At 31.5% G+C, this 12,004-nt stretch overlaps 3 protein-coding genes across 4 annotated transcripts; 2 read left to right on the top strand and 1 right to left on the bottom strand.

Moving 5' to 3' along the window:
• Positions 1-460: 460 nt before the first annotated feature.
• On the bottom strand, positions 461-1,044 carry LOC109597940 (barrier-to-autointegration factor). Its single transcript, XM_020013724.2, has 2 exons — positions 769-1,044; positions 461-705 (listed from the first exon to the last, which is right to left on the bottom strand). Exons 1-2 carry the CDS (start codon positions 892-894, stop codon positions 559-561), a joined length of 273 nt encoding a protein of 90 aa, XP_019869283.1. The 5' UTR covers positions 895-1,044; the 3' UTR covers positions 461-558.
• Positions 1,045-1,093: 49 nt separating this feature from the next.
• Positions 1,094-3,376, top strand: LOC109597939 (KIF-binding protein). Its single transcript, XM_020013723.2, has 2 exons — positions 1,094-1,597; positions 1,650-3,376. Exons 1-2 carry the CDS (start codon positions 1,387-1,389, stop codon positions 3,230-3,232), a joined length of 1,794 nt encoding a protein of 597 aa, XP_019869282.1. The 5' UTR covers positions 1,094-1,386; the 3' UTR covers positions 3,233-3,376.
• A 1,319-nt stretch (positions 3,377-4,695) lies between these two features.
• Positions 4,696-11,144, top strand: LOC109597968 (ATP-dependent RNA helicase me31b). 2 transcript variants are annotated; one of them, XM_020013757.2, is made up of 7 exons: positions 4,696-4,878; positions 5,167-5,348; positions 5,406-5,484; positions 5,705-5,873; positions 7,528-8,084; positions 8,995-9,190; positions 9,255-11,144. In XM_020013757.2, the coding sequence occupies exons 2-7, from the start codon at positions 5,293-5,295 to the stop codon at positions 9,527-9,529; spliced, it is 1,332 nt and encodes a 443-aa protein (XP_019869316.1). In that variant the 5' UTR covers positions 4,696-4,878; positions 5,167-5,292; the 3' UTR covers positions 9,530-11,144. The 2 variants fall into 2 exon arrangements, with proteins under 2 accessions (XP_019869316.1, XP_019869317.1); XM_020013758.2 differs by lacking the exon at positions 4,696-4,878 and adding an exon at positions 4,941-5,042.
• The last annotated feature ends 860 nt before the right edge of the window (positions 11,145-12,004 follow it).

Below are 12,004 nucleotides of genomic sequence, written 5' to 3' on the forward strand. Positions count from 1 at the left end.
AGGTATTTGTTTTAAAATTAAAACAATGAGAAAAATTTGAACCATTTTTCAAGTTTATTAAGAACAAGAGTTCATTTCCGTTTTGGCGCAAGTGATATCACTTTGTTCAGCTTCATCGAAAATGAACTATTGTTCAAAATAAATTTAAAAAGTAGTTAAAGTGAAGTTATAATTACTATAAAAATTTCAAATTCAATCTTTCCATGAACTTCTAACGAATAAATTATGTAAATCACTATATATGTAAGTTTATATTATGTTATATCACAATTACTCAAAGGGCTCTTGTAGTTTAATTTTGAAGAGATTTCATTCACAAGCTTTTAATATTCATTAGCAATATCTAAATTATTATAATCTTACAATGCTTTTTATCAGTATTAATAATTTTATCTATGATCAAGTTCCAAAAATTATTTCATTTACAATTTTAATATCTCAGGTTAAAAAAACACAATAATTAAATATAAATTTTACTCTCCACTGTACAAAAGTGATATTAAAATTATTTATTAGATATCTTAACCTATTAGAGTAATATCCAGGCGGTAACATTATTTACAAGAACTCTTCACACCAGTCATTCAAACATTGCCAGCAATCCGATGACTGTTTGGAATTCGCCTGACACGTGTCCTTCATCCATTCCTTGAATAATTCCTGATTTTTCTTCAACACTAAAAACTGACCGAGAACCACGTACGCCTAAAAATTAAACAAATCAACATGAACATATCAATCGTTAACGTTGCAAACACGATTTCTAACCTTGTCGAATCCGGCAGTTACCAATCTTTCTCCCAATACACCGCCAACGCCTGCTAGATCCGTCACTGGTTTGTCTCCCATAGGTTCGGCGACAAAATTACGATGTTTTTGTGATGTGGTGGACATTTTACCGGTTTTATTTAACGGCAATCGTACAATTGGATTTATATGCTACCGCATCAAAAACACTCTAGGCGTCGAATCAAAAAAAATTAACGGTACCAACTCAAAAATCGAAAGAACCTAACAAAGACTATATACACTTAAACCTAAACGGATACTTTAAATGTGATGGAATTTTATTTATTCAACTAACGAAGGACGTTTAAGGCATTAAATTTAAATTCATATTATGTTGGGATAGTTATGAGGCAATAAAGATTGAGTGTTATATTAAATTCACTGAAATTCCACGAAATCCAAAGCATCATCCTACAGGTATTAATACCCCCTTTAAAAATAGTACGCAGTTGTGGTGGGTGGTTTGTTATGCTTTAGGTGTTCCCTAGTGTGCCTCAATTGTTTCTCACTGTGGAACATTACAGTGATCTTCGTTTAAGTAATCCATAGATGACATTTACCATAACCTAGAAATTTCGTAAACCATCAATTTAAAAAATGACGATTACAAAAGAAGTGTTTGTTGACTTGCAAGAAAAATACAACAAAGTAATAAAGCTAATAGATGAGGATAGTAAATTGGACCCGGAAAATGAACCCTTTCTTTCGAAGTATTCCGCCAGACAAGTTCTGATTGGTATGAAGGCGAATCTCGAAAATTTGCTGCGAAACCATACGGCTGAGTCTCCGGATTATTTAAAACTCACTGGTAAATTACAATAGTAAATTGTTGTATAAATATTAAGCAATTACATTTTTAGCAATGCTTGGTTGTGTGTATTTATATCTAGGAGTTGTATCGATTGAAACTGAGGAAATTGCCACAGGAGAAAAGCACTTAGAGAAGTGTAACAGCATAATTGAAGACCATTACATGAAGCCTGAAGTACTTTTGGTAGCTGTGAACATGTTCAATCAGTTTGGCATTCTTTGGTCACAAAGAGAACCAGAGAAATCTAAGATTTACTTGGAGAAAGCTGTGCAACTATATTTGGATTTCAAAAATGATCCAACCAATTTAATAGATATGAGTCAGTTGTTCCAAACTAACATAGAGAACTATGACATAGAAATAGCAAAACGAAACTTGGAAAAAGCCTACACTTTAACACTGTATTATCTGGCACAGATCTTTGGAGCCCTGAAGGATGCTTTAAAAAGTTCAGTATACTGCCACATAACATTACAAAGGCAGTTACAAATGAAGGACTATGACCCAATTGATTGGGCCCTGAATGCTGCTACTTTGAGCCAGTTCTTTATGGAAAGGAATGGTTTTAAACAGGCTCGCCATCATTTGGCTGCCAGTTCTGTGATATTAGAACAATATGAAAAAGAGCTTGAACAAATGACTGAAAGGGATGACGCATATGAGGCTAAAATGGAAGTGTTTAAGCACAGAAGTGCTGATGTTGCAAGATGCTGGTCTAAATATGGGTTGTTGTTGCTCTCTAAATCCAAGGAAAGGTTGTTAAGCCATACAGATGATATTAATGTAAATTGTTCATTGACTACAGATTTGTCCAAGTTGTCCTTGTCCTCAGATTCAACAGTGTCAGAGAATGACTTACAGCATTTAGATTTTGAGGGCCTAGAGTTATATGCACATGAATATCAAGTGACTGATCAATTTGTTTTGACATTAGAGGATGCTAGGAGAGTTTTTGTTAACATACAAAGCTGGCTCTCAAAAGCAATGGAATACTATACATTGGATAATTTAGCTTCAGACTACATAGAAATAGTACAAGACCAAAGTCAAATGTATTTGAATTTGTTGTTCTTTGATGAAAATCAAGATAATCAGGCAAAATTGCACAAAAGGAGGGTGGACTTGTTGCAAGGTATCTTAAACAGTGTCAACCCTCAGTTTTACCTGCAGTACTGCAGACAAGTTTGGTTTGAACTTGCACAAGCTTATGCTGACATACTGGACATCAAAGCTGAAAAGTTAAAAGAAAGCAAAGGAAGACCAAAGCCACAAGCACTACAAAAGATAAATCATTTAGTTGAGAAAAGTATTCAGAACTATATGAACTTTGTGGAATCATACAGAGAGAAACCATCAGGCAATTGGCCCAAAGTTCTTCCAGAGGATGCTGTAAAACCATATTTGCAGGCAAATTTTCACATTGCAGCATTACATGGGAGGTACATAACATTGGAGAAACACAGGCAGCTGCTTGCCACAGAGCAAAGTTTGAAGTATTATAAAGTTGTGGTAGATTTTTGTGCAAACAATGAAAAGGGTAAAGAGGTGATCGCAATGGAACTTGGAATATGCCAGGAAATGGTTACGTTGTTGCCCATAAAAATAGCCAAGCTAAGACAAGAAATGATATAAATTTATTATTTTACATATGATATCCTAGTTGTAGTGACTGTCTAATTAATCTTGATTTTTCCAAGATTTTTTAAAATGTATTAATTATTATAAATTTAATAATTTTGTTCCCTAATACCAAATAATAAAGTCTTAAGAGTTAAATTGTATTTTAAATAGAAAATATATTATTTTAAAATTATAATTAAATATTATTTATCATTTACATAAATAAAATAACTAAATCGTTAATGTTTTAATAATTGTTGATAAGAAATAAATGTTTATACAGACGAATATATTTTAAACCCATATATTTATTCTGATTTTTTTGGCAAAAGGAATAACACATTCAAATGTATTTACGTTTCGTGACACTATTTAACAATACTCTTAATAGTAAGAATTTATACTTAATAGAATTTATTTTGATGAGTAACGCTTTCAGTGGTAAGAAAAAACATTATACTCCAAAGAAGAGGATTAGATTATTTATTAAAATTAAATATTGTTGACATCATTTGAAAATTAAAATATTGCTGAAAATGAAAATACAATATGTACTATCGGTTACAGAATTGCATTACCACCTCAAGGTTCATTTTCGCTTGCAGTGTTCGTCGTTGCTCACGACCGATATTTGTGGAGGGGATCATTCTGCTTGGTGTGCTCGGCGCGACGCGAGACGGTCAAATCGTATTCGTGGTGGGGGAAGTGAGTAGTGTGCCAAGCGATACTGAATTGAAAGTGGTAATGCAATTCTGTAAGCGATAGTACATTTTTTAACAAATAGTTACTCCATATAGAGAGACAAATTGGAGGAATCGGTAAACTAAATCTTTTCTTGTCTTCTAGGCTGACAAAAAAAAGAATTTTGGAGATAATTAATTTTCCAACCATAATTTACTAGTTACATGTTTTTTCTCTGTATGATAATTCCAAGTAACAAAGTCATTCAAAATTACTTAAAAGATAATGTTTATATAAGTTTTCGATTGGATAGCACAAAGTCGGAATATAAACCAATTGAAAACTTTTAGAAAGATACGAAATCTCGATTAAAACATCAACATTCATCAAGTGTGAATTGTAGTTCAACACATCTCTATTAAATAACAAGTAAATAAATGGTATTGTGAAACATTCAGTTATTGTTTCTTTTTCTTTATTTTGAATAAATTCTGGAACGTCCTGTATATAAATTAATAATCCGAATCGAAATTGGAATCTACACTGGCTTGAAATAAAAATAAAACAATACTTCATTTATGCGGTGTAGTAAAAGGCCAAAATTACTAATTATAAAGTTTTTACATAAATAATAAGTTTATTTATACAATATATAAAGATGGTTTGGTTAAAAAAAAAACAAAAGATTTTAAAAAGAAACAGAATTTAAATTTGGCGCGTCAAGTAGGTAAAACAGTTTACTAGTCGATGGTACGCGAATATGTGATTTCAGTTAAACATCGCCAGGGTTCGTGATATACAGTTACGGAGCCATTTTACCGAAAATCATTTTCTTTGTGGAAAGTAAAGCGTTCATATCAAAGATTTAAACGTCGAATCAGAAGAAATATCGTGAAAATTGAGATTTTGAAATGAGTCGTATGATATTTTTATAAAACAATTGCGCCCATAATTGAGAGAACGAGTTATTAAATCAGGTAAATCACTGACTTGCAAATTTTTTAGTGGGACAACTTAGTATTTTCTGCGTCGCAGCCATTTTTCGGTCGTTTTTAAATCTGTTTATTTCTAATTCATCCGGCTTAGATACGTTGTGTACGTGTTGTATTTTCATTGGTGGCGTACATTTGATTAGTAATTCGTATGTATTTTGGCTATACACAACTAACTATTTTTAGACTTTAACTGTTTCGTGGTCGTGTTATTTTTTTAACTTGAATTCAGTGTATTAATACCAGGAGTTTATATTTAGTTGTTTCTTCCAGAGTTACAATCCGTTCTACGAAAGGGATTTTATGTACATGAGATAAACTCTTCCTACACATTGTAGAAGTTTATTTATTGGGTTTTATAAACCCCGTTTTCTAACACTTGTAAGTGTAAACTAGATTATGATGACTGACACAATAAGTTCGAACAATCATGTACTGCCTTTGTCCAACAAAGCGTAAGTCTTTTTTGTTGTGTGTTTTTTGTTCAATATCTATTGTTAATTTTGTTACAGAGATATGGATAAAATGGATGACCTAGGCTGGAAGGCTAAATTAAAAATCCCTCCAAAAGACAAAAGAATTCAGACTAGTGTAAGTACTTTTTCATATATTGACTTTATAAACCAAATTACTAACTGTAGACAAGTCAAATTTTCAATTTACTGCATGGGTTAGGGTTTACTATGATGAATTATTTGGATTCCCCTTCATTTTCACAAATAAATGAGGAAAAACTGCACTGAAATAATCCTGCAGTACTCAACTTGTGTCTGAAAGCAACTAGAACAACTCACTAATCTATTTATTTCAGGATGTGACTGATACCAGGGGAAATGAGTTTGAAGAGTTCTGCCTGAAACGAGAGTTGCTGATGGGTATATTCGAAAAAGGATGGGAAAAGCCGTCTCCGATTCAAGAGGCCTCTATTCCGATCGCCCTATCTGGTAAAGACATATTGGCGAGAGCCAAAAACGGAACCGGTAAGTTTAAATTTGATCATTTAATTTGTCAATCTTTAGTGTCAAAATTCTTGATGTGCACCTACTTTTTTTGTGGCTGCACAAAAAATGCTCGTACTTTTTATTAAATTACTACTTTTTTCAAAGTGTATCTATCGCCATTGTTTTATATGGTTTTAGTTTATGTTTTCCTGTAGATAATGTTATTTGTTGATATAATTATGTAATTTTATCACTTTATGTCCTAAATATATTAACTACTATTAATATGAATTGAGATTAAGATTATCTTTATTGTGTTAATTTATCTAGATTTAATTCATGATATGACTAATGTGTTATGAAAATATCATTTTTAATATATTACTATTAAATTTACTTTATATATGTACATATTAAGTTTTATAAATTCACTTAATAATTATAGTAAACTTTATATAATAATTTTTGAAATTATTTTTAAATTATACACACTATAGGCGGGCAGCAAAATAGTCCAAACTAAGTTATTGAATGATAACAAAAAATAAGAGATAATTCTTTCAGTTCCATATGTAAACCAATAGAGTAAAATTATCTCACGCTGCTTTTGAAGTAAGTACATTCAAAAAGGTACAAATTACCCGGCCAGCTAACAATCAACAGTTTTCGAGACGGGTATTTTTACCCGACCCGCTTATAGTGTGTTAAGTTTGTTATAATATTATATTAATATTTTCTGCACTTCAATGAAAATAAACAACCTATAGTATTACATAATATCATTTTACATTCATACTGAGTCACATTAATAAGATAGACTAACAATGATTTAATTACAAGATAAACAACATACACTTCAGTCTTGCATTCAAATTGACAAACTGTGGAGTTTTCAGAGTGTCAATTTTGGTTGAAAATCATGTTGTCCTCTTTATTTATTCTCATTATGGGTAAAATTATATGAAATATTTTACTTTGATTTATTTAAAATTTAAGAAACAATTAGAAATTATATGTAATTTATTATTGAATTTTAACTGGCTTTTGAAACGATAATTTGAACGATAATTTTTATCAGCACTGAATTACAAACATGTATGTGTTTAAAAGTGTAAACAACACTTATAATAACAATGAAAAAAGTCATTGTACAATATAAATAAAAGTAGAAAAATCTGTTGGGTTGTGTTTGTTGTCAAATTTTGAAAGAAACGGAGAAAGTATTATAATATCGTAAAATTATAATTTTCCATAATATATTACCATAGTTTTTATATCATTATTGATATAATAAATTAAATGTTTTTGCATATTTAGTAAGCCTGACTGGATTATTAATGTCACAGTTGGGGGGACATATATGCTACACAAATAACTTGTTTTCATATTTGAAGACTTGCAACATTTTGCAAGTCTTTTTAGAAATCACATACAAAACAACTCATGACATTTTAAATTATCAGAATCTGTTTAATGCTTATAATTTCTCTTTTTAAAAATATTGCACATAAAATGAGAGAGAATTTTTATTCATTCACATCATTTTCAAATTGAAATGAAAAATAATGTTTTCCAATCACATGGAGTAGTATTAACAATGTGTTCAGTGTGTTGTTGATAACTGCGATTTATTTACAAGATAAACAAAGCAGACTTCAATGTCGTTCTACAATTGTACCGGTGACGTTTCCAGGTAAAACCGGTGCGTATAGTATACCAGTGCTGGAACAAATCGACCCGAAAAAAGACTGTATACAGGCGTTGATCATAGTGCCGACGAGAGAACTCGCCCTCCAAACCTCACAGATATGCATAGAGCTCGCTAAACACTTGGACGTGCGCGTGATGGTCACGACGGGCGGTACGAATCTTCGCGACGACATCATGCGTATCTATCAGAAGGTGCAGGTGATAATCGCCACGCCGGGCCGCATCCTCGACCTGATGGAGAAACGGGTCGCCGTGATGGACCAGTGCAAGATCCTGGTGCTCGACGAGGCGGACAAGCTGCTGTCGCAGGACTTCAAGGGCATGCTGGACACGGTGATAAAGAATCTGCCCCACGAGAGACAGATCCTCCTGTTCTCGGCCACGTTCCCGCTGACCGTCGAACAGTTCATGAGGAAGCATCTACGCGATCCGTACGAAATCAATCTGATGGAGGAGCTGACGCTCAAGGGGGTGACGCAGTATTATGCGTTCGTACAGGAGAGGCAGAAGGTGCATTGTCTCAACACGTTGTTCTCTAAAGTAAGTTCAACTTGTTTTTCTAGTTATGTATACTAAGTTGTTTAATCATGGTTGATTCGATATTCAATGGTATTTTATTTATCTTCAGATAAAAGTAAAAAAAAAGGATGAAAAAAGGGGAAAAGAATAATTATGTTTTAATTCTGTTCTCTTTTAATTACAAAAAAGGTATAAAACACTAATTTGGAAAAATCATGGAAATGTTCAAGAAAATCTTAAACAAAAAGAATAGAACATTCTGGATATAAATAAAATTCTTATTTCAAATAAAATTTGAAGTCTGAAATGGTTTAATTAAACTATGTTTTAATTCAGTTCTCTCTGTTAAAATCTCTAAGAATAAAAATGGGTAAAACAATACTTTTTTAAGATAAATAACACAAAATTCTGGACATACTTCAAAAATAAAAAGGGGGTAAAATAAAATTTTAATGTATATAAATTCTTGATGTTTATTGCTATAAATTTAGTTTTATTGCATAAATTTTATACGTATAAAAAAGTTCTATAAACTCTGATGATAAGATTTTTATGCAAATAAACACAAACCAGTAAATATACAATAGACTGAGGCAAATTTTATAGTGAGGTTACTGTTCCATCTTATACAGTTACGAATTTGATTTTCTATAATATAATTTATTTAACTGGATGTTTAATTCATATCACAACTGTATATTAATATAATATATGATCTGTTCTTGCATATTCTAGTAAGCCTGACTGGATTTTCAATGTCACAGTCAGGGGGACATATATGCTAAACAAATAACTTGATTTCACATTTCAAGACTTGTAACATTTTACAAGCCTTTTTAGAAATCACATACAATACAAATCCTAAACGTTAATGGTACTTGTAAGGGTCAAATTTATGAATTCGTTTAATTTTGGTGCTTTCTGTTTCCAGTTACAAATCAACCAAAGTATTATATTTTGCAATTCAACGCAGCGAGTCGAGCTGTTGGCCAAGAAAATCACAGAACTGGGATACTGTTGCTACTACATTCACGCAAAAATGGCACAGGCCCATCGTAACCGAGTTTTCCACGATTTCCGAAATGGACTCTGCAGGAATCTAGTCTGTTCAGATCTGTTCACAAGAGGTAAACCAAAAACGTCACCCACATAACTGACGTAAACTAATCCGTTTCAAATTTAATTTTAAAGGTATCGACGTCCAAGCGGTGAACGTAGTAATAAACTTCGACTTCCCAAAAATGGCAGAAACATATTTGCATCGTATCGGTCGTTCCGGTCGTTTCGGACATCTCGGCATCGCAATCAATTTAATCACGTACGACGACCGATTCGCATTGCACCGCATCGAACAGGAGCTCGGCACCGAAATCAAGCCGATACCGAAGGTCATCGATCCGAAGCTGTACGTGGCCAAAATGCTCGACGACGAGGAAACACAACAGACGGACGGCACGCAAAAGTAAACCGAGTGACGCGGTACGGTGTGATAGCAAACAAAATGATCTGTTTTCATTTTATGAACTATCAGTTGTAAAATAACATTAAAAATCCAACCAAACTACGTAAATGAACTCTTGTAAATAGATAACCGAACAAAACGGACAAAACGTACTTTTGTTTCAATTTTTCGAAGGATCATGTTTTCGTTAGTAATCAAGTTTTTTATATATAAAAAAATGTATATTTTGGGTGTATTTGTTCGGCTCATGTAACTTGTACAATGCAAAATGAGAAGAGAAAATTATAATTTTTATATTTGCCTGTATGTGTAAATGTGAAGCAATACAGGACGTTGGCCGGCAAGTTCTCAACAACACTTATAATGTCAAGTGATTGGGCAAATAGTGTGCATTTATTGGCTGGCTCCATTGGTGGAAGTAACTCTATTCAGTAACGTCTTCGGTTTTCATATATTATCTGTGATAAACTAAAAATAACCTGCTAGTCCGGGTGGTTACAAAATTCTCAACACTTAATTTATTTATTTAATTTTCATTAAGTTTTACGCCAAGATCGGTTTAGGACGGAATGTTGTTACCCGCGAAGTTCTAAAACAAGCCAATAACATTAACATTTGCTTGATTACGTACATGATTAATTGAAAGAATTTGTTGGTGACAATCCAAATGCATTGTGGAGCTGTCCTAACATCGAATCTCCTGCAATTCAACAGTGCATTTGGATAGTGGAGTGTGTTGAAGTTTTTAAACATCTCTGGTTTTGTTGTTCAGGAACTAAGTGATACATACGAACTTAAATACAAGTGATTTATCATGGAGATAGGACTCTTTAAATGTGCTAACAAGTGACGGACATTGGGTCTAGGGGAGAAGAATATGAATTGTTAACATGCTCGATTTTATTTGTATTTTTGGAGATTCCTTTACACTCGATCTGTTACACCTTCAGCTCGAGTTCTACGTAATAAGCTAATTGTTAATGGTAGTTAGATTCGTCGACTTCACTATGTCCTGGTGATTTTTGAAATTGGCGAATTTTTCAACCAAATACAATGATTAAAAAGGTCCCACGAATCGTGTTTGTACAATTAGCTTTTAATGTCACTGGAAAATTAAGAAGTTACAACCATTAATTGCTAATTAGACGAATTATGTTGATGCATCTTTTTGGATGTTAAAAATTTTAAATTAAAATTACTTGTGCATCAACTGTTATCTTTTACAGTTTTATAATTCAATTCAAAAAAGAAACCTGGTCAAATCAGGTTTTTAACAGTGATCTTACAAAAAGACTTAATTTTCATTTTTACAAAAAAGGGGGGAATCTATTTATGACCTTATAAAGTGTTATTAGTATGTCAAAATTATTTTCATTTATGATTATATTTATTTTTTAGTGGGTAACAAATTTTGATATACTTATAACGCAATATATTTTGTTAAAAAAAATAAAAAAAAATCCCGGAGAGATTTTACATCTTGTTTTGTAACTTATTATATCACATGTCTCTTTATTGTGCAATATTATGATGTTCAGTAAATTATCAATGATTCAATTAAATAAGACCATAGTTTGCCAACTTATTGTTTATAGTAAAATACAGACCATACTCTCCACCATGCACCTTTTATTTAATATACCTTGCCTACCCTTAAATCCTGTTTAAACTGATTTTACTTAACAAACAAGTTAATAAGATAAACATTTGTTTGATTTCATACATGATTAACTGATTTGTTGGATGTTTAATATTTAATATCTTTGAATTCAGCAGTGCTTTTTGATAGTGGACTGTGGTGAGGTCATCTCTAGTTTTGTTTGATTTATAAAGGACTAACTATATGACTAACGAAGTGACAGAATAGCTCTAGGAGAGATGAATATAAATTATTAATATATTTGATTATTACAAGCTGAATTTATACACTTCAGTTTATAATAATTAAATAATAAATTGTGTTTGTATGATTAACTTATTCTTTGATTGACAATTTGATAGGACCAGTTAAAAAACAAAATTTTCAAAATATAGATGAAAAAACGATAATATAAATTTATTAACATATTAAATAATATAACATATTTTATTTTTTTTTTTACAAATTGGGAAAGGGTAAATAAAAAGAACAACCAATATTGTATATTATTATATTTAATTTATATACAAGTGTATAATAAAATTTAATGTTTATACCTACAAATAATTGTTAATAGTAACTATAACAAATTTCTAAGTATATGAATAACTGTAAAAATTACATTACAGTAAAATGGCATGAACATAAATAACTATACAATATTATGGCAATAATAAATTAATCTATGCCTAGGAAGAAAAATATAGATAATTTTTAACAAATTCAAAAATATATAATAGATACATTTTAAACTCTCATAGGGCAACAACAAAGGAAATGCACATTAACACCTACACCTTTTTATAGTTAATTCCACCTTTTAAATTGCTCTATTTGAGT

This window comes from Aethina tumida, chromosome 7 (assembly GCF_024364675.1).
Source record: "Aethina tumida isolate Nest 87 chromosome 7, icAetTumi1.1, whole genome shotgun sequence".
In the NCBI taxonomy this organism is placed as follows: domain Eukaryota; kingdom Metazoa; phylum Arthropoda; class Insecta; order Coleoptera; family Nitidulidae; genus Aethina; species Aethina tumida.